The 27,201-nt window shown below is 41.4% G+C and overlaps 2 protein-coding genes and 1 long non-coding RNA gene across 7 annotated transcripts in view; 2 read left to right on the top strand and 1 right to left on the bottom strand.

Moving 5' to 3' along the window:
• The window catches only part of sdt (MAGUK p55 family member stardust), a 72,490-nt gene extending 53,262 nt beyond the window's left edge, over positions 1-19,228 (top strand). For 4 of the 5 annotated variants that reach the window (XM_087353516.1, XM_087353517.1, XM_087353520.1 and 1 more), the window contains 11 exons: positions 3,041-3,269; positions 4,707-4,907; positions 9,727-9,958; positions 11,742-12,016; positions 12,263-12,490; positions 13,228-13,473; positions 13,749-13,948; positions 14,556-14,731; positions 14,888-15,052; positions 16,190-16,503; positions 17,337-19,228. In XM_087353516.1, coding sequence (XP_087209642.1) covers positions 3,041-3,269; positions 4,707-4,907; positions 9,727-9,958; positions 11,742-12,016; positions 12,263-12,490; positions 13,228-13,473; positions 13,749-13,948; positions 14,556-14,731; positions 14,888-15,052; positions 16,190-16,503; positions 17,337-17,519 — 2,449 coding nt within the window. In that variant the 3' untranslated portion in view covers positions 17,520-19,228. The remainder of the gene's footprint in view (positions 1-3,040; positions 3,270-4,706; positions 4,908-9,726; positions 9,959-11,741; positions 12,017-12,262; positions 12,491-13,227; positions 13,474-13,748; positions 13,949-14,555; positions 14,732-14,887; positions 15,053-16,189; positions 16,504-17,336) is intronic. The other variant, XM_087353512.1, reaches the window with a different exon arrangement.
• On the bottom strand, positions 4,985-10,772 carry LOC147875114 (uncharacterized). Its single transcript, XR_015536505.1, has 2 exons — positions 10,175-10,772; positions 4,985-10,050 (listed from the first exon to the last, which is right to left on the bottom strand). It is a non-coding gene; the product is annotated as an uncharacterized LOC147875114 (long non-coding RNA).
• A 1,876-nt stretch (positions 19,229-21,104) lies between the features above and the next one.
• LOC110837835 (MD-2-related lipid-recognition protein) lies at positions 21,105-27,196 on the top strand. Its single transcript, XM_022080397.2, has 4 exons — positions 21,105-21,263; positions 24,246-24,380; positions 25,217-25,386; positions 25,917-27,196. The coding sequence occupies exons 1-4, from the start codon at positions 21,182-21,184 to the stop codon at positions 26,004-26,006; spliced, it is 477 nt and encodes a 158-aa protein (XP_021936089.1). The 5' UTR covers positions 21,105-21,181; the 3' UTR covers positions 26,007-27,196.
• The last annotated feature ends 5 nt before the right edge of the window (positions 27,197-27,201 follow it).

Raw genomic sequence — 27,201 nt, 5'->3', positions numbered from 1 at the left:
TTTCAGATGAGTACAGTGCTATACAAAATTACGTGAACAAAAAAAAAATTCGTTAAATTATTTCGTGTCTTCGTAAATAGGTTCCGTTTATTGAAGGCAATTCTTCGAAATTGCATGTAATAATTCAGTCCGTACCGCAAAGAAAACTCCACACTTTACCCTTGCACAGATCAGCTGGTTAATGCGCCAGATATCATTAGATTTGTACTACCAAGGAGGGTGAGATGGATGGGCATGTAGTACGTATGGTAAGATGAGATGCGTACAAAATCTTGGTTGGGAAGAGGAAACGAACACTCGGTAGACGTAGACATAGATGAGACGATAATATTAAGATGGATGAGGGCGGAAATAGTGAAGGTGTGATTTGGATTAATCTTTCTCGGGATAGGAACAATTTTTGAACACTACAATGAACCTTCTTTTTTCCATAAAAGGCGTGAGAATTTCTGGTGTAGCTCCCGCTGCTCCGAGGTCTGCTATGTCCGTAACGAGCGACCACGTTCTTCACCTGAGAAGGCCTTATGGTTTCTCTTTTGTGAAACGTTAAGAGCACCAAATTCGGATTGTCACGCCCTCTGGCAGTCAGTTGTTAGACAACTCGTTGCTGGGCTGCGTGTCCCGGGTCAGTGCACTTAGGAGTGTTGCGGGCTGTCTTCACCTGCGCTGGGCGCAGTCCTCCTACCCTCCTCGACTTCCAAAGACACGCCAGTCTCATGCAAAGCGCATAATGCGAGACCACGGCCCTCTGTCCGTCTGGAGGGAACTACAAAAAAAAATTTCCGTTGAATCTGGTGAGTTTGTTCGCCTCGTGACCGCGGCGGGGATTGTCCATCAGTCACGGATAGCCGAGAATGGGCAGTCCTCCCGATTGAGTTAGAAGGAGTGCTACCAACTCTACACCCTAAAATATTAGGTTTTTATGAAATTTCAAGAATGTAGTCTTGTATAAATTGACGTTTCGGAGGCGCGTACTACCTCCTTCATCAGGACGATATCCCTACACGATGCAACATCCCATAAGACGGTAATTTTCGTACTCGTCGCCTTTAGAACATGAAGTCTCAGCTGACCACCTGCTAAAGGATGACTTTGTGCCCTGGAATTAGCCACAAATATCAGAAAAGGCAATAATATTCGTACTTGCCGCTGCGATAACCTGAAGTAGTTGCAAGCCTTCGGGTTCAAAACAAAGCTTATCGTCTGGTGAAGTATTCGCTTATCGCTCGAAGCATGCCACACGTCTCGCAATTAAGAGATACGAGACTGATAAGGCGGCCCCGTCAACCTCAGTTGTATCTGACAGGCTTGTTTAACGACGCTGCATCAGCTGTTTTATGGTTCTATAAAAACATTGCTTCTGCCCTCCACGGATTAGTCTCAGGCCTGTTCCGTCTTCACAGTCCGTTTTTACTGTCCTGGAGATCAGGTTCTGGACCAGGCTTCTTAAATCCAACACTGAATGGCAGCGATTAATCAGCCTAAAGCTCCAGCCGTATTATCCCCATTGAAGTATCTTCGTTATTCATTGACTAGAAGGCTAGTTGAGCCTGAGAAACATCCATGACTTTCCGGGAATCGAACTTCGCTCGTCCAACCCGAAGCCAGTCACTTCATTGACTGACGTCTATCCCCTCTGCAGAAATGTGGTGATAATTTATGTCTGGAGTTGTCCTCCCGCTTACCGAATAAATATTTTGTTCTGTCAGGGGTCTACCCAAAACCCTACAGAATGCGTATCTTGTACTCTGTCCTCTGGGGTAAAATAAGCCGGAGCGTGAAGCTAACCACTGACTTCCATCGGGTGCCGAGTCCTTAGGTTTCTTTACTATTTCCCTAAAACAACTTGGTGCTTGGTCATAGATGTTAAAACATAAAAAAAAGCGAAATGAATAAATATGTGAGTGGGGCAGTGAGGTAAGGCTCCACACACTCTCGCCTTAGGACCGATATGTTTGTCGGTGCCTCGGTATTATAGCACAGGCGAGTGACAGTTTAGGCCTTAAATATATAATGATATTTCGGTTACTTTATGTGAGGGTTAAGCTGGCTGGAGCATGGGCCTCGTGCACTGCACGTGATTGACGGTAGAAACTCTTACGACATCTTGTGAGAGTATCAAGGCCTTTGTGTTATCTGATTCGTCATGGTGTCCCCGTAGGGGTCCCCACCGACTATGGGTGTGATGATAAAAGTATCTTCTGTCAGTATCAGTCGCGAGGTGGACAGATTAAGGTTTGGTGATCAGCAGGCATGAATCCAACATGCAGTGCCTTGCCTTCCTGCGGTAAACAAGAGGTCAGGTAGGAAACAGCATTTGCCCTATATTTTGGGTAAGTGGTGTTTTCTATCAAACCAGTGTTAATGTATTTAATCCTATCGCTTTAAGACACAATGGTAACACAAAGTGTTTTAACATTCGGAATTTTGCTCGCAGACTGTATTTATGAGTCTCATACGATTCTAAGAATAATTAGTGGAAATGTATCTAAATAATCATAAGGTAATCGATCTTTGTTTTGAGAACGCGTTAGTGTTTACTTTGAGGCAAGAACTGAATTATTATATGCTAGAAAATGACTAGAAAATCAGAACACGTTTTTATTCAAAAGTGTAAGAATTCAGCGAACAGATATTAAAATAATTACTTATCTCTACATAAGTGAACGAATGTACGATTTATTATTGTGCAAATGTTGTTGCCATTGTGACTACACGAAAAACTAATTATTTTCATTTATATGCGTCCTTTTGTGTTTGTGTGTTGTTTTTTTGTATCAGTACTACAGAATTATCAACCAACCAACCACGGAACCAAACTACCAAAACAAACATTTGCTACTTACGTAGATTTTGTTTACGTTAGATGACCTTGGAGTGCAAAGAATTAACAGTCTCGTCTTCGCTACTCAAAATATTGTTTCAGAAATGCCCACAGCTTTTCAAGTAACAACAACTCTGGAGAATCGTAATGTTCGGGGTACATTATCGTTGCTAAACCACATATTTGTACTTTCTTCTCTTAAATTGACTGCTGCAGGCCTCGACGGCGTAGCGGGAGTAGTATTGTGGTCGTGGACACACAGGACTCTGAGCCCATCAAGCACCGAACCCCAGAGGAAGAGGAGGCGGACGATGCCTACAACATGATGATGACGCTGGACAATGGGCCTCACCGTGAGATGGCAGTCGATGTTCCAGACTCGTTCATTGCCAGGAGCAAGACGCCACCCCGGTACCCTCCGCCAAGATCTCAGTGCAGGATGCAGGTATGTCATAGCAGTTTTATGTACGTAGACATAGATTCAATAGAAATTGCACATTCAGGGTCCAGTGGTATTTATGTTTGTTTGTTTGTTTGTGATCAGTCTTTCGACTGGTTTGATGCTGTCCTCCATTTTCGTCTGTCTTGCGCCAATTTGTTAATTTCCGCATAATTTTTGAAACCCACGTCCTCAAAAATCTACGTCACATATTCCAATCTTTGTCTCCCCCTACAATTCCTCCCTTCAACCGTCCCTTCCATTACCAAATTAACCAATCCTGGGTGCCTCAGAATCTCTTCTTCTCGTAAGATTTTTCCTTCGCCTATCCTGTCTAAGACCAGCTCATTTCGTACTTTATCAGTCCACTTAATTTTCAAATGCTTCTTTACCACTTAAAATAACATTCAGTGACTCTCTTTAAGGGTTTCATATGATTATGGGAATCAACAGCGGTGACTTGCATTGGTCTTGAAGCTGACCAATCACTCCCATCTATTGCTGAGCTCTAAGTCCTCTGCCCCCAATATCTCCATGACATTCAGCAGGACTTACTTACCCTCGCCTCACAGATTATGATACGTGCGCTGAATATGTTCCTTCCTCAGATCTTGTTCAACTTTGCCAAGGTTCAGTAACCATGACATGAACGTGGTACCTTGTTTTACCTCTGGTAGAAAAATGTTATTGTAACAAAAGCAATTGATCGAGTGTAAAAATCGATAGTGATGAATTCAAAAACATTCTGCAGTACTTTGTGTATGTGTGGAGGTTACGTGTTTGTTGGAACCTGTCACGTGGAAGTACGACCTGGCACACAGAGTTCTCTCTTGCAGCTGAGAGAAATGAAGGGAGTGATCAGTGGTACCAAAATAAGAGCATGATAGATTACACAGGTTTCGTGAATGTAATCTCTGGAAGTTTCGCTTACCTTATTGGTCCAGACGTTTAGGCAGTTTTAAATGTGTTGCTTCAAAGCTAATCTCGTCGTAGGTGTCACCCTGCAGTCAGAAAAAAAAGATCCCTTTTAAAGTCTGTTAATTTTTACTCTTTCCCCTTTAATACGCAGAGAATAATCACAAAATTTGTTTGGTTTTATGACTGTGAAAAGTGAAAAATACCACCAAGGTGAAAACTCCACTGGCGTCGAAAGTGGGCTGCTCCGTCAGTGGGTAAATAATGTCGAGGAAGGTAAATATTATATCAAATCTAAAAGTTCTTGACGATGGTGATGAATCATTTGAATAAGATATAGGGAGATAGGGAATAGCTCTATCGATTGGACCCAACTGAGTAGGAACCTGAAGACGGAGACAGAGCCCCATCTCCGAAACGTCGTTTTTACGTTTTATATTTTATTGATTAGACGATGGGTGATATCCAAGAATCTTTATTCAAGGTAAATATTAGATGCTACGTGTGGGCTTCTTGTGTGGTTGGCAGCCTGGTGTTAATGGAGTTGCCTCGAAGCCGGTGCCTCCGCCCAGAGATCATCTCCGTATCGAAAAAGACGGACGCTTGGTGAACCGGGCGCCGGCGCCTCAGGTGCCCGCCAGAACGGCAAGTGCCGCTGTCACGCCCGCGATACAGAACAACAACACCGACCCCACAAAAGAACAGCTAGACAGTATCAGGAAGTTCCAGGTGAGTTCCGCTGGAACCTGTAGACTGGTTCTGGCTACAATAAGTTCACGAGTTCGATTGAGATCAAATTTCCACTGTTTATTTCATGTGATTCCTTTTAATGATCATTTTCACCGTGGTCCTACTCAGGCGTAAAGCTGTGTCCAGGAAAGGAACACGCTTTGGGTTCTTTGAGAATGAAATGTCGTGCAGAATTTTTGGGGGCCTGAGGAAGGTAAAATGAGAGGAGAAAAGTAATACGGTAGGGGGTTTAATGACTTGTGCTGTCCTCTTATTGGTCCTTGTTAGAGTCATTAAATCAAGGATCACGAGATAAAATGAGTGCGTGTATCAGTGAAATATCTTACATGGGAAAATACGTAATATCAAAATGGATTTTAAAAGTGTTTGGTGTGAAGTTTTATACTGGAATCCGCCGACTCCGGGAACTTTTGTGGACACGGTGATGAGTCTTCGGGTTCCATGAAAGCATAGAAACTGTCAGGACACGTTCTGTGTCATTTAGCAGAGACAGTTTCCATCGTCGCTTGTGTCTGGACTCCGGTCCCTGTTAAAATGTCTTACCGTCGTGACTTGTGAAGCCATGCTGGTGATTGTAAACTGAGTATGGATTCTTCCTTTGGAATGTGTGACCTTGCTTAACAATTTGATTTGCTGCTTCTAACTTGAACTCTGTCCGTCTGTCTGTCATGACTTCAGTTTCAGAATTCTTTATACCGCGTGACATAATTAATAGAACTTAGGATTAATTTGATCTGAGTTAAACATTTTAGATTTACTCTGCACTTTTGTATGTATTTCTGTTATAACTACAGTAATCAGAAATTGTTTTAGATAAAATATGTCGTGGGGAGGTGAGAGGTTATGAAAACTGAAATTTTTCGGTTTAATTTTCAACCATTTATCCTTCACCAATGTTTATCTAAACGTTCCTTCACGAGTAATAAGTACGGAAGTAACTTTAGGAGCAGATCAGTAATTGAATTAATTAAAATTAAATTATATTATTTGGTTATTCCGTCAAATCACAATGTATTTAAAATAAGATAATTAAAATAATTAAAATATCATTCTTTGTTCCATATCGAATAATCGATTTACAATTGGAACAGTTACATGTTTCGGTTTTATTAAACCATCATCAGGTGTAAAATTATATTAAATTTAAAACTCAATTGAATTAATGTTTGTCGTCCTTGCATCTTGGCGTTTGTCTGCCAGACCACGTCGTCTTAACCTTTGATGGAATGATGTTCATGCCAGTTTTGGTTTTTAAGTTATTAGTGGGGGGCTGGACAGATGGACGTGGTGATGCCATTGGGATGATTTTTCCTGAAGGAAAAAGTCCCAGAAGTCTACCGCTTTGGAAAGTGATAACATGTTCCTGCATTTTCATAAAACGTGTTTGCGAAATAACACGACATGAGCATTGACGTCAGTGTTTACAGATGATGTAATGTTTGTTCTAAAACGTGCACTTACGGGTACACAGAATGATATACAGGGTGTAAAGGCTGAATGTATTCCAGATATTCGTGTTCTGGAATGAACGCTGACGAGGAAGCCTTGTGATAAACAAATTTTGTCGACCTGTAATCCTTTAAAGCCCACTGTGGATTTTGTATGCTTCTCAGCACAAACAGCGAGATCATTTCTTTAAACAGATTTTGCCAGTTGATCTTTGTAATGGTGAAGTGCTGTTTTCTTCGCGGTACGGACTGAATTCTTAAGTGTAACGAGATTCATGCATCGAAGTGTTTTATTTATTTATTTGCAGGCTACAGTGTCGAATGATAAGCGATTAATTAATATATAATTGGAAAGGATGTGTATGGAAGGAAGTGGTCGTGGCAGAATTTAAGGTACTGGAGGGAGTGAGGAAAACAACAAAAGTCAATTATGATAGACGATTTTTCAGGCGAGAGTAGAACCCAGACCTCCGGGATACGAAGCAGAAATGTCATTCTCTGGGCAACGACGTTCCCTGACTTACGTGCGCCTGTAAACGTAAGCAAATAACGGTTATGGAAAATGTATTTATCTGAATTTTCAGTATGTATCAGAATCGAACCTGGATCCCCTGGCTCTGCCCTGCCCTCTGGCGACACAGCCAGTTCCGGTCACGAACGCCGGAAGTGAGCCAGGAAGTAAATTAACGCGGCAGTGAGGGAGATACGCTCTTGAATACGTCCAGCTTACGTATGTTACGTTCTGGGCGCGCGACGTGTTAGAATCATGCCTTCAGTTTCATCGAAGATGAGAGAATCTTACAAAATCAACGTTGCAATTCGCGTATTGAATCGGGTAGGCTCCAGCGACGTGATGAACCTTCGATGTTCATTAGCACTCTGAAGCTCGATGATCGTGTGACTAATATTTACAAACTCATTCCGTACCGCGAAGAAAACACAGCACTTCACCATTACCAACATCAGCCGGTTAACGCTGTTTAAGGAAATAATACGACTAAAACGCTAATTAACCTTTGGAGCCGAAGCTCTTTCAAACGAAACTTAAGAATTCAGTCCGTACCGCGAAGAAAACACTACACTTCACCATTACAAAGATCAACTGGTTAACCTTGTTTAAGGAAATAATACGACTAAAACGCTAATTAACCTTTGGAGCCGAAGCTCTTTGAAATGAAACTTAAGAATTCAGTCCGTACCGCGAAGAAAACACAGCACTTCACCATTACCAACATCAGCCGGTTAAAGCTGTTTAAGGAAATAATCTCTCGGTTTATTCTGAGGATCGTACGAAACATAAATACACTGTGGACATAATTAAGTGTTACTGAATGTTAGAATTATGTGGTATATATGGTTACCACTGCCCCTTTAAAGAGTTGAATGAGGTGAATTTCTTAAGCAGCTGTCGGTTCTTCAAACTAGACACAGGACCGTGGAATTAAGCAAAATGCATTAATAGAATTGAGAATTTAAGCATATCTGGGAATGTGTTGTAGTTTTCGACGTGTTGATACATACCGAAGGCCTATATTTAGCTCACTAGATCTGGACCATCCTGGGCGGTTCGCGACCGTGACGGTTGGTTGATCACCGGTCCAGTTTTGTGTCATCTGTGGATCGAGTCGGTGTGAATTGTGGTTTCAGGACCAGTTTGTACTCTATCCTGGTTTTTTTTAAAGGAAAACATTGCGTAGTGTTAATTATTTACCATACTGAGGACTGTAACGTTCTTGAAAAATTTTCCGAAGTGTCGGACTTCTGGGATTTGCTTTCGCGTGGAAAACACGACCGTCTGTCTGACCACGCTGATTGCTTCTCAATCAGATGATGAATTTCAATCATAATTGATATGAATATTCTGCCACTACAGGTTAATAAACCATATTTTTAAATTTTCTTTCATTCAACGGTTACGGGGGGGGGCGCTCTGTTTCCAAGGGTTAAAGCGGTCGGAGCCTTAAACTAACATACGTTCATCTACTGCCGAATTTTTAAGTATGCGTGGAGGTACATCTCCACTTATTTGTGAGTCTTTATGGTATTGTACCAAATTAATCACAAGGTCAACTTAAAAGTTACAAGTAATAATACTAAAATGGCGGCCGTGCGAATGTCTTGAGTTGGGAGCACACCAACGCCACTTAATATAGGTTCTGCCCGTGCAGTGTGGTTGCCGTGCATTTGTAGATCTGTGAGGTGTTCAGGAGCACCTGAAACATTGGCGCACGCAAGCGAGAAACACTTTCAAACGTGTTTGGACGGACCCCAGACGTGACAAGTGTTTGTTTACTGCGATACACATTTCTTATCGTTGTGACTCGTGGTGCCTTGACGTCACAACTTTACCTGTTATGCACGGTAATTATTCATAAGCACGAGTGTCGCATTCTGAGATAGGGACCCGCATTTCTGTAAAGAAAGCTACGTGTACAGAACACGTGTGACAAGTGACTGTCATGGCCGCAGTTTCGTAGCCCAGTTCTTTTTGGACGCTGTAAATGCTTGGGACAAAATTGATAACATTTAAGTGGTCTAACTTCGTGATGGAATGTGATAATGATTGTGGTTAAGTGTTTTTTTATAATTCGTTATATTTTGTGAGCTATGTAATGATGTAGTTGAAATGATTTGCGACGATCTTTTGTGAACATGGTAGTGAACCGTTGCGAATTTCTTGGTCAGTTGAGCAGCTGTCAGCTTCTAAGGAAGGACTCTGCTCCGCGGACCTTTACCTGTTACGGTCAGGGTCCTTCAACAAGTGAACAAATTTTGTCAACTTTCATTGGACTGTTACAGAAAGTTGGAGATTTTGTGTCTTCGTGGTTGTTACAGATAGAATGCAGAAATTTATTTGTTTGCCTACACCATGTACAGTGAGGATATTTGGCAGCTGTGCCGTTAGGACTTGGAAACACGGCAACCCGAGCAGTGATCGCGTGTATTAGAAAGGCCGTGCCTCTGGCACAGTCTCCAAGTGTTCTCACTGTTCTGCGTAGCCTTGCCATTTGAAGGGAGAACATGCATTACATATGTCGAAAAACAAGGTTCTCGGTACATTTAGGAGGATTAATGTGTGGCGAGGTAATTTTCTTAACGTCGAAAGCTTTTTTTCACCATTAGATCCGATATTAATGTATTTCTACAAATTTACTGTTCAACCATCAGGGTAATGATCATACCCTTGATGGTGAAAGCAGCAAGGACCTCTGAAACGTCGGTAACTTCTACCAGGCTACCGACGCAACAACCCAGAAGATAGTCATCGCCGTGAGAACCTGGATTCGTGACAGAGCGTGTTTAACGCAGTTCCGTGTTTTCCTCAGGCCTCACCGTAGTTTTCGTTGCAGGAAGCCTTGCGGAAGCGGAAGGAGGAGGAGGACCGGGTAGCTCAGCAGAACGAGTTCCTCAACAGAAGCGTCAGGGGCTCCCAGAAGCTTCAGGCGCTCGAGAGCCGCGCCACGCCACAGTCCCCAACAGGCGTCGTCAACGACGGATTCTCGTCGGCTGAGGAATCGACCGTCGCCCTACCACCATCTGCCGATGAAGAGCTGAAGCAGGAGTCGCTGCACAGGGTGATCGGTGAGCACTGAACGAAACAGCGGTTTTCAACACGCGGTCCGCCGGCCGCATTCGGCCCCTCGTGCGTTTTGGCAATAGTGCCCAGGACTAACCTGGAATAACAGAGAGACTTGCTAGTCTTTGGGAGTAGCTGTCAGCGTACTTAAAAAGAAATTAGACTTGATATTGAAAGAGCTCGGTCAGTACAGTGACCGCAAAGAAAACGCAACACTTCACCTTTACAAAGATCAGCTGGTTAACCTTTGGAGCCGAAGCTCTTTCAAATGAAACTTAAGAATTCAGTCCGTACCGCGAAGAAAACACTACACTTCACCATTAAAAAGATCAACTGGTTAACCGTGTTTAAGGAAATAATACGACTAAAACGCCAATTAACCTTTGGAGCCGATGCTCTTTCAAATGAAACTTAAGAATCCAGTCCGTACCGCGAAGAAAACACTACACTTCACCATTTAAATCTGTTCGATGAAATAATCGCTGTTTACAGCGAAAATCATACGAAACTTTGTAAATTAAAATATAGAGTTAATGATTATTGAAGCGGGTGGTACATATGGTTACCACTGACATTCAAAGGCGTAACTAGGTTCACGGGATGCCTCACAAAATGAAATCCGAGCATTGAACATGTGACGATAAGAAATATCACGTCTTGTTCTTCTGACAACGTCACTCGAACAATTGAAACACGCAGAAATCGCGTTTACGTAACCAAGGCACCGCCCCCACTCCGCCCCCTCGGCGCGTCTCCTCTTGTTGTTATGTAAACGACACGCGTTTTCTCTTATGACTTCCGCCCCTCGTCTCCGCCATCTTCCCGCTGTGCACTTCCTGTTTCCTCGGCCGTACGAGCAATGTGAAAGCGACGTATAAAAGTTGAACGTCCCCTTATTTCGGCAAGGTATATCGTTCACTCGCCTTCAGGTATGGCTGATGTTTACGTTGTCCCTTGAGCCCGTCTTGCACTTGGGCACCTGGGTGCGTGAGCGACGCGCAGATGTACTTTCAAAATGAGTCATGGTGAGGGGAGAATTGGTGGGGGGAAAGAATGCGTGACGACAGGTAGAAGGGGTGTACATTCCGTTTCAAAATTGTGCACAGCTGTCCGTTTCTGTTTTCCATTCAACCCTCGCCCGTCACGTCACGTGGTTCGATAACGATGGGGGGTTATTTTGAAAGGGTTCAAATCGAAACACAGAAAAGTATTATTACTGTATTCAGACTTAGGATAATAAATGGATAATGATTTGGAAAGGTTTCGGAAGGAAGTTATCGTTGCCTGATTCAATACATTATCCTCGTATTCGCCTGGAGAGACTCAGATCCAGGGTTCGTATCGTAATCCACGACTTTACATTGTGCTTCTATGTGAAAAAGGTTATATAAATGTTGGTACCTTGGATCGAAGTACAACGCCGATTGGCGGATGCGATCGAAGTCCTCAAGATGACGTTTCACAACGTGACGTCACGCGTTGCGTGGTTCGTCAAGACACTCGGTCAGTCACAGCCGGTTCTTGTGGTATGGAGAGGTGTTGGTAAGGTGTACTAAACCCACAGCTTCGTCCAGCGCCCTCGAATTCCATCGGTATTAACCCTTTAAAGCCCAGTGGTTACTATATTAACCACCTACTTTTTTTTATCATTAACTCTGCGTGTTATATTCATGGGCTTCATATGAGTCCACTCAGTTGATGTACATCATGAAATGACATCTTGCTTACAGGTAGAAAGAAACTGACACGTGGATCTTTTCGTGAAAGCAAACGCAAAATCTGTTGCAGGCTATGGAGAGCTCGTTGCTTCTCTGCAGCGACTTCAACTTCAGCTGAAGAAGAATGGATTGAGTCAGGGCCCAGGAGGATATACGAGTCTGGAGGGTCAAATCGCGGCCGTTCAGACCCTCTTACTGAGTCCTGAGTTTGGTAGAGCCCTAGCAATACACAACAGGGTGCAGGAAGTTTGGAATCAGTGGCATCCACTGCCATCTGGGGGTTCCAAGCAGCCAGCAACTGCACCAAGTCCTGTGTCCACGCACGCACAAACGCTCGTCAGAGATGTAAGTTTATTTTCCAATGTTTTCAATTTGTCACAATTAATACTGTATGTTGGAATGAATGCGCACAGAATTTCTGCCGGGAAGCACCTTGGAAGGCGGCCACATTTTCTGCGTAACAGGCAGAAAAGATAAATGTGGTTTTCGTAATAGTTTTTATGGTTAATGACAAAGTGTTGACGTAACAGAAACTGCTTGCGTTTTTGAGACTTTTGATGAACGAAGCGATGTCTGATGATTTATCCGCAGTGCTTGGAGACCCTACAGCCAAGTTCTCTACCCGACGCCGCGGAGCTGGCCGACCTGCTGACTCGGTATGAGTTTGAGGGCCTACTCTATGCGCACGACGCAATTGCCACACAGGACGTCGCCATCATGGCTGCTGGGACGCCGTCATGTGAAGACGATTCATCTGAACAGTTTGGCGACGAAGAGAACATCAAAATCATCAAGATAGAGAAGACCAACGAGCCTCTCGTACGTGACGGTCGTTGAACTTCTTTTGAGTTCTCTGTTATTTATCGCAGTACTGATATTTTTTTACACTTGTGATTTTTCATAAAATGTTTTGATTTCTATTTCTCTTCGCATAATTCTCACATTTTATTTTTTTGTCGCGACGTCAGAATCGAAGTACCCATTCCGGGGCAAGATAAAGCAAAATTCCATCCTGCTTTTTTTCTGATTCGCCAAATCCCTCGTGATAGTAAAATGGTCACCTTTAAAGTAAAATTGTTCTTCTCCACTCCATGAATGAATATGGGGGAGAGGAGATATAGCTCTTACTCATTCCTGACTTTGGCACTAGATGGGGTGAGTGGTCAGATTCACACCCTGGCAGCGCTGTACCCAAGAGGACGGGGCCCCCAGTACCTTTTGGATATGGGACGTGTGTTGGTCCCAGAGTCCGTCTGAAATCAGAGGCTAGAAGAAAAATCCTTTGCCCTCTGTTGGAAATCAGAATTCATTTGTCTAGTCCAGAGACGTACACCGCGCTGACCGCTACCCTGGTTCTTATTCCATCTATATAGGTTTGAATATTGAAATTGAGCACTTGTTAAGAGAATTCTATATTTTTACACAAGCTTTGAACAGAATAAAAAAGATGGAGGGATTATGAGAGTGTATATGATATATTGTGTAACGTCGCTGTCCGTTTCAGTGCGTAAGTGTAGGGAAGGCAGCCCAGGAACACTAATGTGTGGATCTTGCAGGGTGCGACCGTTCGCAACGAAGGCGACGCTGTGATAATCGGTCGGATAGTGCGAGGAGGAGCTGCCGAGAAGAGCGGCCTGCTCCACGAAGGAGACGAGGTGCTGGAAGTCAACGGCATTGAGATGCGGGGCAAATCGGTGAATGACGTGTGTGATATTCTGTCGGGCATGACGGGAACTCTGACCTTCCTCATCGTGCCTGAGGCTGTGTCAAGGCCTCCTCCCCCACCTACCAGGGACACGCTCGTAAGCATTCTGAATGTTCGTGCTTTATCATGTACCAAGTTCCAGTAAGGTGTAATTTAATCTTTATTACATGCAGCACCGAATGTGTGAAATTCCTACAAATGGGACCCCATGGTGTTTTTACACGCCGTTCATCGTACATCTGATCTGACCAGGGCATGACTTCAGGAATTAATTATCTGATAATCCAGTTTTGGTAGTTCATCATCATTTTAAACGATATGAAAGAGATGTGTCCGCTGAGACATTAATTGTTTGATTTGTTACGTTTACAGATGCACATGAAAGCGCACTTTGACTACGACCCAGAGGAAGACCTGTACATCCCGTGTCGGGAGTTGGGTATCAGTTTTCAGAAAGGCGACGTGTTGCACGTGATAAGTCAGGAAGATCCCAACTGGTGGCAAGCTTACCGCGAGGGAGAGGAAGACCAGACGTTGGCCGGGCTCATTCCTAGCCGCTCCTTCCAACACCAGTAAGTGTAACGTGGACAGACGTGTTCTTTCGCCTCCGCCAAGTCCTTCCCCGCGTTCCGCTCTCTGTGGTCTGATGTTTCAAGTGGATTTACAGGAAATGTCACTTACGTTCTTCGCTGAAAATCTTACAAGATGATATTCTATTATTTCTTGAATTTGTTTTCGGACTGTCATTTTTTAAAAAAAAATAAATAAAAAAAATTAAAGTCACTAAATTTTGACGGGTGGATCTTTCTTTGTCTTCAGCTAAAAATGGAAGACGTCTGTTCTGTTAAATCCAATACACTGATCGGATTAAACTTTTATTTGTAAAAATTTAAAAGAAAGGTAACAGTTCCATGTCGCGGCAAGTTTCAGCGCGCTGGACACGAAGTTCTGATCGGAGGAATATAAAGCGCATTCCACATTTTGATTTTAAAGCATTTTTGAAGCAAACGTTTGAGATCGACGCGGGAGAACCGTATTGAAATAGAGTCTGGAATCATGGATTGAATTGAGCTGGCATAGGAATGTGCTTGTCGATAGTCATCTGTGTTATTAGTAATCTTCCTTCGTCTTCAGGTTTAACAACCAATTGACGTGGCCCGTTATGTCTCATTTTTTCAGGCGAGAGTCTATGAAACAGACCATAGCAGGAGACAAAACATCGAAAGAGAAATCAAAGAAGGCCGGCACGTTGTTGTGCGCGAAGAAGAATCCAAAGAAGAAAAAGAAAAAGGCGCCGTACAACGTTGCCTATAATGATGGAGGATACCCACTGTACGCTACTAGCACAATCGATGGTCAGTGCTGTTAATCGTGTTGTAGGTAGCGTAGAACTCGCAGCGAGTGCTACTGGTTCATTGCCATCAAACAAAATTAGATGTAATCTTTTATATTTCATTGAAATGGCCTCATAAACAGGTGGAGTGTCATTAAAAGATCTTTCGCATTTACAGACTATGACGTGGACGAGATACTGACGTACGAGGAGGTGTCGCTCTATTATCCGAGAGCAAATCACAAGAGACCTATCGTTCTCATCGGCCCACCTAACATCGGGAGGCACGAACTGAGACAGAGGCTGATGGAAGATGCCGAGAGGTTTGCCGCCGCTATCCCACGTAAGTCATCGCGTAAGAGTACTTTTAAGTGATTTTAAGCGTCGTTTCTGCTCTGTATTTATACGTGCACCCGCGTTGTCAGTTTCCTGATTCAGGTGTTTATTTAAATGTGTTTTTGGCCAGCTTGTGGTAAACTGCATGTTCTGCCTACTTCGATATTCAGTACTTGTGCATTTTGTTCAAAGTGCGTATTAATGGGTTTTGTACGGTTCTCGCTTTAAACGGATCGTTTCCTTAAACATCATCGAGCAGTTGTGTTTTCTTTCAGGTACGGACTGAATTTTGAAATTACAGTAAAACCTCTCTAAGTTGGACACTTGGGGTTCCACGAAAATTTGTCCAACTTACAGAGGTGTCCAAGATAGAGGGAAAGAGAAAAAATCAGATTGTGGTCTAATGACAATATAATCTATTTACTTACATACACTAATTACTGTAGACTTACTTCAATTAAGAATTAATGACAATGGTATTAATAATAATCTTTTGAAGCCCACTCCCATGCATTGCACATTACACCCCAGCCTCAATAACATTTTTTAAAGTTTATTCCACCGATTTTCGCTTCCCCATCGCAAAAGGAAAAATTGAATTTCTGTTAACGCGGTCTGAACTCAAATGCAAGGGCAGTACTGACGGAGTTAAAACTGCGTCTTCTGCAAAACTGTAGTCCAGTTAAGGGTTCAGCAAAAGAATGGTTAAACACTTGCAATGCATTCCAATGCTGGGTTCAATGTCCGTAAGATAATCCTCCAGAGAGGAGGCATTCAACAGTCAGAAATTCAAAATAATAAAATATGCAACTGAAAAAGTTTTCCTGAAAAGCGTCGAAGTTAAGTGCACGAACCTGTCCAACTAACAACAAAAGGGGTGTCCAATTTACAACAAAAGGGGTGTCCATGATGTAGGGTGTTGTGGACATGTAAAATTATAGGATATTCGTCGGTTCCAATTAAAAGTGTCCAATATAAAGGGGTGTCCAAGTTGAGGGATTTTACTGTACTATTTAAATCAACTTTGACTTCACAGGGTTGAGCAAAGAAAGAGAGAATCAGTAGTGGGCCGTAAAGAGGTCTCTTCTAAATATTTCAGTACGCTTGCTCACAGCACGATGAAGCGCTCTGTCTTCTGTTGCAGACACTAGTCGGTCAAGGAAAGAGGGGGAGGTAGACGGCCAGGATTACCACTTCATCACAAGGGCGCAGTTTGAGGCAGACATCCTGTCTCGCAAGTTCGTCGAACACGGAGAATACGAGAAGGCTTACTATGGAACTTCCCTCGACGCGATTCGCGGCGTCGTCAACTCGGGAAAGATCTGCGTCCTGAACCTCCATCCACAGTCGCTGAAGATACTCCGGAGCTCCGACCTGAAGCCGTATGTGGTGTTTGTGGCGCCACCCTCGCTAGAGAAGCTTAGGCAGAAGAAAATACGCTGTGGCGAGGCCTTCAAGGTAAGTGGCGAGTGGATACCCTCTGCTGATGGTAATTTCTGCTGTACTTGTGAAGAAGAACTCTCAATTTTCTCAAAATATCATCAGAAATGATAACATGGTGAATATCATCGTTAGTATATTTATTTATTTTTATTTTTTTTGAGATAGTCTCATCAGTGCAGAACTTTAAGTGGAAAATGTTTTTTACTTTACCCTTTTGAGACTACTTTTTTTATTTAATACGTGTTTAATTTTAAGTGTATATGGGATGTGTTTTTTTTAATGAAAATATCACAGTAATTCCTTTCGTGAAATATCAATTACTAAATGATTAAGAATTTCCCCTCTGTTTTGAATTGTTTCATTCATTAATTTTCCCCTTCCACGTAATTTTTACTCGTGACGTAATGGGTCATTTTGTGGTGTCCGCATTGCACGAAAATATTTCTCTTGTTTCAAACTTCTCTTTGCCTATTTTTATTACTGCACTGTTCTAACCGATTTATTTTCATAACCCCCCCCCCCACCCAGCACAAACTTTTGTGTGTTTGTGTACTTATATAATTTTTTTTTTACATCCCTGAAGGATTTTTTGTGGGAAACGACTGAATTACTTGTTACGTAGTCGCAGAACGGAGAAATATTAAACAGTTTAAGTGCTGTCAGTGGACGTTAAGCGGCCCATCCACGTACGAGTCTAGCTCGGGTTCCATCGAGCCAAACTCGTTTGCGGGTGCGGTGTCACGAGCCGAGCGTGTGTCGTGAAATATATCCGAGCCCGGCTCGCGAGTCAAGCTCGCCGAGCCAGACTCGCTTTAAGAGAGCTGATGTTATTGAGTCTTATTTTGCAGGAGGATGAACTGAAAGATATAATCGAAAAGGCTCGTGAAATGGAAGACAAATATGGCCACTTCTTTGACATGATCATCATTAACAATGATACGGACAGGGCATATCATCAGCTTGTTAATGAGATCAACAGCTTGGAGAGGGAACCACAGTGGGTCCCGGCCAGTTGGATCAAGAACACGTGAACGAGTAAGGATCTTGATCGGATTTTTTTTTTTTTCGATATCGTGTGTGGTAATGACAGAAAAAATATTCATCGACTACGAGGGGTTAGATGTGGCAGTGTGACCGTCTCCGAAAGATGATTTTCATTCGTCATTTCGAATAAGAATCCGAGAGAAAAAGATTGTGTGTGTAATGGCTGTTACTGTTTTACAGATGACCGCCGTCTAAAATACGTGATGTCCGCCAAGCCACTTCGCGTTGAAACCAAATGACACGAACAGTTTTTTTTTTTTTGCAATAAATGCTTAAATATCACGATGACCTTGAAAATGAACTGTGTTAGACATAAATAATCAACGTGTACTGATAATTTGCTCTACTTAATACTGAAACGGACACAACGGAGGGGTGAAAGATGGCGATGAACTTGGGGTCGCTACGTCGTGAACGTCAACGTAACCACATTGCCTTTCTCCCTCAGTTTGTAACGATTATTATCGATATTATTCGACTTATTTTTAGGTCTCGAATCGATCGATGTGGACAGAATGCTGTTCGTTCACGACTATATCTGTCACATTGACACGTCGAATGGCATTCTCAGATACGAGTTCTTAAAAGTTTGTCCCCCTGTGGCCTGTTTTATCAGTCATGTGACTAGTTTTGGCGAGGTACCAATGTTGTCACTAGAAGAAAAAAAAAAAGAAGATGGATGTTTAATCTCTAATTTAGTTTTTGTCAGACTTGAAAGTCGTAGATCGCGTAACGTTGCCCCCGCGTTGACGGTGGACGTATTACAAATGGGGGAGTACGCGGTATTTCCTTATGGGTTTTTTTGTTAAACGAAAGAAATGTAGGTAATTTTTTTTTTTGTCGAGTATTGCGTGTGGCAGAACTTTCGTATTAATTCGTAATAATACTGTTCCCTATCTCGTCAATTTTTAAGTAGTTGAATAAAAAAATTGGATGTTTTCACTTGTTTTGAAGACGGATTGTAGGATGTGAATACGGGATCCTCCTTGAACTGGGGCGAAGATCCGCGGTTAGACGAAGTACCCGTGTGTCGTGCCCCAAATTCTGATAGCTTCTCGTGTGTTAAAATATTCCTTTTACCGTGACATTGGTTTTGAACTTTCTTATTTTACGTGTCCAGCGAGAATGTTTGGGGGGTGGGGGTGGGATGGGGGATGAAGGGTGCAACAGTACCCATGCTCTGTCTTAACTAAGCAATACATTACCAAGTCATGCGACGTTTAACAAATGTTTTAGTAATGAATTCGCGTCAACTTTAGAATATCAAACCCTTCTTACCTACCCTCAAATATTGTAAAAATAAAAATAAAAAACTTACCCCCCCCCCGACCAAGTTTGTTTATATAAATTATTCATATTGTTTTAATAAGGTGTTAGATAAAAAATGTACAGTTATTTTTATTATATAATATTAATATTAAAAATAATAGATTTCCAAATATGTACTGTTATATTATTAATTTCTATTTTAAAAAAAGGGTAACTCTTTTTCAAAAAAAAAAATAAAAAAAAATAAACTGCTCAAGAATTTAGTGCTGTACCATGAAAGCTTAAACAAGAATGATGAGAGAGAGCAATTGTAAATAGGCCGCGTCCTCTCATTATATTATAATTATTATTATGTACTTATAATGAAAAAGGAATGTATATTTCTGTTGTGTAATTCTTTAGTAAATGGTACCATGTGTAAAAAATGGCTGAATGTTCTCTTAATTTTGAACTTAAGAGGCCGTCACATGTGTATTAGAATCGGCGTCGACTCGGAGCTGGACTCGAACCTGGTAAGTCATATAGCAGGGACCTGTGATGCGATGAAATTGTATTAGACCTCAGGGTCCTCGGGCCCTTATAGTACGAAGACAGCGTCTGTTTGTCTAGTCCTAAAGAATGCTTTCGAGCGTCAGGTATGAACGTGTTGTTTTGTGGCTCTAGAACCAGGAACGTGGAATTCACTGCTGTCTTTTGCGCTAATGAGATTGAAGGTTTCTCACGGCCCTTGAAGTGGGAATGTCGTGTCTGCTTGGCTTTTCATGTAGAAGGCCTGTGCTTGTTCTAGAAATATAAATTTTTAGGGTTTATAAATTAAGAAGATAAGGGATGCTCAGTTTGGAGTCTAATGTATCTGGACTAAAAGTCCAAATTTGTACAAAATTTTATCAGGATTTTGTTATTACTGGCGTGAATTCAACACCAGAGCGTTTGTTTTTGAAACAGATTTGCGCTGTGTGAAGGTCGAAGTTTGGAGAAGAATGAGGTTATGTTGTCAGGACTGGGAGTTTGTGGTTCAAAGGTTTCTAATTCACTGTATCCCTCCGCGTTCAGACCGTACAATTTATTTGTCTCGTGAAATATTCACTAACACAAAAACAAACTTTTAGATTACAGTTACGTAAATTGACTGGGATTCTTACGTAATTAGCTAATTATGTCCTTCACAATGTTCATCGCTAGTTGATTCGGTTGGCTTAAGTTCTGTTTTCAGTACATGGACCACGTGCAGTGGTTCAGTACAGTGCATGTGCACTCAGAGCAGTCTAGTTCCTGGGAAGCCATTGACCATGTTTTGCTGTGTTCGTCGCAGTGATCGATAAAGATTGTGACCTGTGATACAGCGATGTACTGGAGCACGTTTCATGTTTTTCTTCGTACTCCCCACAGCCTGCTCTTTAAAAAATTATTATTATTCCAGGATTTTGTATTTTTGTTTCAATCTGTACGTACCATTTGTACTTGGAATGCAAAATGAGAAAATAATATGGAGTTGGGGGGGGATTTTGTGTATGTATTTTTCATTACGAAAATTGTGGACTGATTTGTAATGATACTTGGTATTTTGGGCCTGCAGTGAAAGTTATGAGCTGGTAGGCTGTCAATGAATTAATTGAATTGGTTCACAGGCAACACGCTGATGAGCCCTGGCGCGAAAGAACAGAATTTATTAATGAGATTTCAGGTCCTCATTACAGTGAGTATGAAGACAACTCTCATCTCTGAACTTGGTCAGCTGAATCCGTTTTGATTTCATCCAAACATTGCGACGTTCCACTTGAGTGTTTTTTTAAAACAAATTTTGTTCCTGCCCACAAGTTATGTGGAACGGAGTTGTTATTGATTTTGTGGTTACAGAATTTGGTCTTGTTCCGCAGGGAAATAAATATTGAAGTGGCGAGGAAAATTCTGATAAATATCAAATGGTTTATATTTATCGCCTGCTGTTTGGTAAGGCTGGACAAAGGAGGATTGAATTAATCTTGAGAACAAAACTGTTACGTGAAGTGGATTGGAGATTTTGTTGCTGTGGTGATGAATCTTTGTACTCGGCAGAGTACTGAGGAAAAAGAAACTAGCAGTGATTGAAAGAAATTGTGGCGTGACCAAAATCTCTAATGGAAGGCTTTTGATAAGTAATTTAAGCGCAAACAAGTTCCATAAACTTGGTATGTGTTGCTGACTGGCAAAATATTTATCTACAGAGCTTTCCGAAAAATAAAGAGAGAAAAAAGATTTTGCTTTCGTGGCAGGTGCAACCATTGCCAAGGCACATCCCCCCTCCCCTTTCCTCTCGGCCCAATTGCCTTAGAGCGCGTCTGTCTTCTGTAATTGCTGCATTAAGCAGTCAGTTCGTAGGCAGAGAGGACGCGTTGTGAAGATGTGGACGCTGGGTTTGTGCTTGTTGCTGTTGGGGGCAGTCGGCTCTGAGGTGGTGACGTTCCAGAACTGCCCTGTTTCGGGTAAGCGAACAAAATGGGACAAATGTTAAGATAATCCATCATTTCAGAAATGACTATAATCCTTTGAAGTCAAAGGCCGCCTAAGTTATATTTAAGAATCCAGTCCGTACCGCGAAGAAAACACAACACTTCACCATTGCAAATATCGACTGCTTAACGCTGTTTAATGAAATAAAATAACTAAACCGCTAATTAACCCTTTGGAGTCGAAGCTCTTTCAAATGAAACTTAAGAATTCAGTCCGTACCGCGAAGAAAACACAACACTTCACCATTACAAAGATCAACTGGTTAACGCTGTTTAAGGAAATGATCTCTGTTCACAGTGAAACTCATAAATACGCTACGTGGTTAGAATTTACATTTTTTAGTAGCGTTTGGTAATTATAGTTACTACTGAATTTTAAACTTTTCAAAATTATTTAATTTTGTGTTAGAGTTCTGTATAAATCTGCAAAATTATCTTGTCTGGTGCATGGAGCTGAAATCAAAATCAAAATTTGCTGTCTTGGGGGGGGGGGGGGGGGTTTCTTGGCCGGTACATGCAACTAAAATAAATTTCTCTATATGTAATCGGACGAAATATTTTTACATTATATAAAATAGTCTACAGATATTTACAATTCGATGTCGTGAACATTGTTTAAGAAATTAAGAATAGATTAATGAGGGAAATGTTTGCTGCCATGCATTTAAAAAAATTTATCTCTCTGGCTTCTGTATGAAATTACAAGGATTAACAATTTATGATTTTTACCGTTTCGTGTAACGGGAACGTCACCTAATGAAGATATTTGAGATCAGTGGTGTGGAAAATATTTGGACCCGAGAGAGATGAAATGTAGGAGACTGGTTTAAATATTATAACTAAATGGGGTGGGGAAACAATAATACATACAAAATTTTATTTACAAAATCGTATGAAAATTTAGCGTTAGAAGGGATTTTATTCTGACGAAGCTGAATAAGTATCGAGTCCTTCGGAGTCAGTTGGTCGCGGATCGCCTGTTGAGACACTCGTTCTGTCGGGGTTATCAGTGCCACGTCATGACCCCCCCTGACCCAGGGCCAAGGGTCAGAACTTCCCCCTTGGGCCAGGTGATATGATAATACTGTTGATGCAATCGGTGCGCTTGCACTGGGCTACCGGCTTCCTAATAACACCGAAGCAGACTTTGTGGATGATAAGACCAGAGTTTCGTTTCCTACTGCAAGCTGACCGAAGTCTGCCAAGGGTCAAAGGTCGTGGCTTGTGATATCAGCCTGACGCCAGAACAAGAGGCACGAGTGGGGAAGGAAGTAAATTAAACTAAATTACTCTTAAATTCGCTGGCTGGTGACTATTCGGGATGTCCCTGGAGTAAATATCGGCTTTGACCCGCAGCTCGTCAGAATAGTATGTAAGTGCTCGGTCCGTACCGCGAAGAAAACACAACACTTTACCATTACAAAAGATCAGCTGGTTAACGTTGTTTAAGGAAATAATACGACTAAAACGCTAATTAACCTTTGGAGCTGAAGCTCTTTCAAATGAAACTTAAGAATTCAGTCCGTACCGCGAAGAAAACACTACACTTCACCATTACAAAGATCAACTGGTTAACCTTGTTTAAGGAAATAATACGACTAAAACGCTAATTAACCTTTGGAGCCGAAGCTCTTTCAAATGAAACTTAAGAATCCAGTCCGTACCGCGAAGAAAACACTACACTTCACCATTACAAAGATCAAATGGTTAACGCTGTTTAAGGAAATAATCGCTGTTTATTTTCTGACTCGTAAATATAAACTCCAGAGTCAGTGACTGTTAAAGTAGATGGTACATTTCATTACCATTGAACCTTAAAGGATTAATGAACGAAATGAATGGATCGAGACCCGCGTTATCTCGTTCGGCCAGTGCGATACGGTCAGTGAGTGCACTGAACACTCGTATAGAGAGTCAAGGCTAATCAAATGCTGTACCGCTCAGAAATAAATTGAAGAAGGGCTTACGATACAACACAAATCGCTTCCTTGGCGGCTTAATTTTGAAGAGGATACATTTTTTAAAGCATCTTCCTCTTGTTCGTAATGAAGACTTTGCTAAGAAGATAATTATTTCAAATTGATCAGAGATTATTTGTTCATTTTGAAACTTGAATTATCTGCGTTGTCGCATAAAATTACTTCACATCTGCAGAACACGTTGCCAGTATTCGCTCAAATCGATAACAATTACTATTGGATTTCTACCCGTGCATAGCGTACTGCATCCATCACAATTGCTACGTGTTGTGACCATGTTAACTGATCACTGACAAAATTTATAACTTGTGTTGGGCAAGGCCGTGGTCTAGGCAACACGGAGTTTTCCTCCGTGGCATCCCAACAATTACTCCATTCACACACAGAAGAAGGCAATGTCAAACCACTTCTGGATCATCTGCTAAGAACGTATATGAACAGGTCCCAGTCCGAGAAGAGAAAAGGATGGAAGGATCCTGTTCATATGGACCTGTCCTCAGACAGAACACTAAAATAAAAAAAGATGGCAGCTACATCGTGTTCTGGACGTTTCGCGCAAGGTTTTTTTAAAAATGTTAGTCGCTTAGGCTTTGTTTTGATGTAAATTTACTCTCAAAAACATCATTTTTCTTTATAATGAAGTGAAATTTGCCTCTGATACCAGACGAGATCATCGAAGTTCTTTCGAAAGCTACGGTTTGCTTAGGCCAGTGAGTTCAACAGCGAAAACAAATGAAATTAAGTACAGACTAAGCCCGCTGTTGTGATTTCTCTGTGGTTATCGCAGGCGTACAGTTTCACCAGAATTTTGAGCAGGACATTCGTGTGAGAGTGTCTTAAGGGCTCATCGTGTTGGTCCGTCAGTGTTTACATTCTTTCTGCCTTGTCCGTGTTAATCCGTACCTTCAACAGTATCAGAGCGTGGATATTTAGGACACTACCATGGACAGTGTCATTGTCTTGTATTGTGTTGCAGATGAAGAACCGGCACTTGCGCCAAACTGTACCGTACACGAAGTCAGGATCACGCCGTGCGCAGACGCGACAGAAAATAAACCCTGCAAGATAAAGAGAGGTCGATCAGCTTCTATCTCAGTCGACTTCACACCCAGTACGTGAAGCCATCTAATGTCATTTGAACCAACTAACCTTTTTCATAAATATTGATGTGAATATACAGGGTGTGTCGTTTTAAACGCAGCCCAAGATCAATCGCGCACTAAGGTATAAGAATGATGCTCGTTCTTTAGAAAACCTACTACAAAGATGTTCTGTACGTTCTTATGTCTTGTTACAATCATGCCATCTAAGTTTGAATTTTATTTTGTAGTTATAGTTGAGGTTTAAATAGAGCACTCTGTATTTCAAGTGAAAGATAGAACGACTTCTATGTAATGTATTTCCCTTATGATAATTCCTCCCTGTTACTTAGATAAAATAATTGTTTTTCTTTATAATATCGCACATTCAGTGCAACTAAGCATAGAATGTAAAAATATAGTTATTTATTTAAATTATTATAAATAATTATATAATTGTAATATGAAAATTTTGTATCTGATTGCATACAATTTATTTTTTAGCGTTTAGCGTTAAATATTTTTTTATTAAATTCAGAATTGATACTAGTAACAGCTGTTTTATCCCGATCTGTACAGCAGTGTGGACAATGACTTTTGTGTGGGGCAAATATTGTGTTTAAAACTGTAAATATAAAAAAATTTCCTGGGTGCCCCGATTTGAGATTTTTGAGTCCAGACGACCAAAGTTTTTAGAATGATTCTCCGAACTGAGCCTGGTTTTTTTTTAGAACTGCCTATCAGTTCTTTCCACGCGAGTTTTATATAGAATTTCCAGGCCTTCGCGTAGTAATCTTCGATAAGAATCTGCGTCGCTTTGGTCCATTTCGTTTTATTAGCATTGCCATCCAATGTACTTCGTTTTCAGCTGTGTCTGGCGACGGCCTGACGGGCAAAATCTTCTGGGTTAATCAAATGGGGGACCTGCCCTTTGTGGGCATGAACAGCGATGCGTGTTCCTTCACGACCTGCCCCATCCAGGCAGGCAACAGACAGACGTACGAGTACCAGCTGAGCGTCTCGAAGAAGTTTCCCGTGGTGAGTGGAACTGTCGTGGGTTGTTCTAAGGGATGTTGTTTTTGACAGGTGAAATTTCATGTTCTTGTGGGACGTTGCACCTTGTAAACTGGCAGAAGCTTATCGACGTTTCAGAGGTGCTTAATGCCCGTCCACCAATGACATTTGAAACCGTGACCAGATTTAGACGAAACTTGCTACAGATACCATACTATAATGGCTATCCCACCTTTAAACTTCGAATTCCTCAACATCAACAATGCCGTCGTGCTAACTTCTGAGGTGGTTTCCATACAATATATAAGTTATTTGTTAAACGTAAAATAACAAATTGTCGGTCTGACTTTGTTTTATAATAATAAGTATATAATTAAATTATTTTAACTGTAATTCTGAAACGTACTGTCTTATAGGCCTCTTACAAACATTTTGAATGGAACATTTAAATTTTAAATTTAAATTTAAATTTAAAATTGCAACGTTTTCGAAGATGTATACTGTATATGTGTCATGTGTGGGCGAGTAGTCAAGATGTAAATGTCTGCTTCCAGAGGGCGTATGACATAAAATGGCGGCTGTGGAACGAGACGTCGGACGTTTTGGAGTGTTGTTTTATTACCAAGATCAAGCTGACCAAGTAATGAGGCGAGACTGATTTCAAGCGAATCACAGTTCAGACGTAAACGTCGAAAGTCATCGGAGTGGGAATGTAAAAAAATATTAAAATATTAAGTACGGACAAGAAACCGATATTTGGGGGGGGGGGAGTATTTTAACAGATCATCGCATCTAAACACATGCGAAGTTGTTTCTATGAGAATATGCCCCGCTACACACTTAATTCTGTCTTTGTAACCACGCTAACACCTTTCAGATATTTTGACGACTGCGAAACGTCGGTCCCGTTCAAGTAACGTGAACTGCTTTGCCAGCAGTGGAGTGACACCGAATGAAAGTCGAAATATTTTTGTAAGGCGAAACATGTGTTACATCGTACTGACGTATTTGTGTTCATTTATAGAGATATATTTTAAAGACTTTAACTTAATTATAGGCTAAATGGATCGAACTGTTTACTGGAATATAATGCACACCGTCTGCACTCCAAATTTCCCAGAAAATTTGACTTCGCATTATATTTCCCTTCACGTAAATATATCTTTGACTGGTTTATAAAAGAATTGAAACTTCGGTATCTGCTTGCTGTAATTAGAACATTAGAAAATAAATATTTGTGTAATTTAAATATAAAACTTTTTTGTCGTTAATTTAACTTTTTAAAATATTGGTGGCCATTATATTTTAGCGCATAAAATTTGAAAAAAATCTTGAAAGTATTTCTGATAATACAAAATCCAAACCAGGATCACTGCCTTTATTCCAGTTAAAAGGTTTATTAAATTCCTTTTCTCCTAATTTTGAGGAAAGAGTCCTCTGGACACTTCTGCCTCTATATTATTCTCAGGGAGAAGAATCATCTGGATACGCAGAACAACTCTTTGGAAGGGAAATCTTACCTTTGCAAGGCCTCTACGGGAAATTTAGTTTTCCATGTGTTCAATACCTGCACCGACGCAGCTGAATTGGCAGTTATACACAGGCCTGCAAACCTGATGTTGCCGGCATCTTGATGGTCACGTGTCTCAACAATGGCGACGCGAAAACAAGAGACACACAACGGCCGTATCAACAGGAGACCAGAAAAAACGTCACACGTTGTGATAAATGTTTCGTTCGTTTCGTGGCCTGTGTTGTAAAATAACGGATAAGCTGTACAATTGCCCCCGAGTAGCCCGTATTTCAGAATTTTAATAAAATATTTTAAATACGATCCTT

Source organism: Zootermopsis nevadensis, unplaced genomic scaffold (assembly GCF_977971745.1).
Source record: "Zootermopsis nevadensis isolate Lab colony 2312 unplaced genomic scaffold, Znev_1.0 Znev_ptg000002l, whole genome shotgun sequence".
Taxonomy (NCBI): domain Eukaryota; kingdom Metazoa; phylum Arthropoda; class Insecta; order Blattodea; family Termopsidae; genus Zootermopsis; species Zootermopsis nevadensis.
The sequence above is the reverse complement of the archived record's forward strand: the minus strand, read 5'-3'. Positions and strand labels throughout refer to the sequence as shown.

Bases quoted from the DNA above. Each gene is read 5' to 3' on its own strand.
- LOC110837835 (XM_022080397.2), top strand. From the start codon at position 21,182: ATGTGGACGCTGGGTTTGTGCTTGTTGCTGTTGGGGGCAGTCGGCTCT. The intron at 21,264-24,245 runs GTAAGCGAACAA...ATTGTGTTGCAG, and splicing joins CCAGAACTGCCCTGTTTCGG to ATGAAGAACCGGCACTTGCG. The intron at 25,387-25,916 runs GTGAGTGGAACT...GTCTGCTTCCAG, and splicing joins TCTCGAAGAAGTTTCCCGTG to AGGGCGTATGACATAAAATG.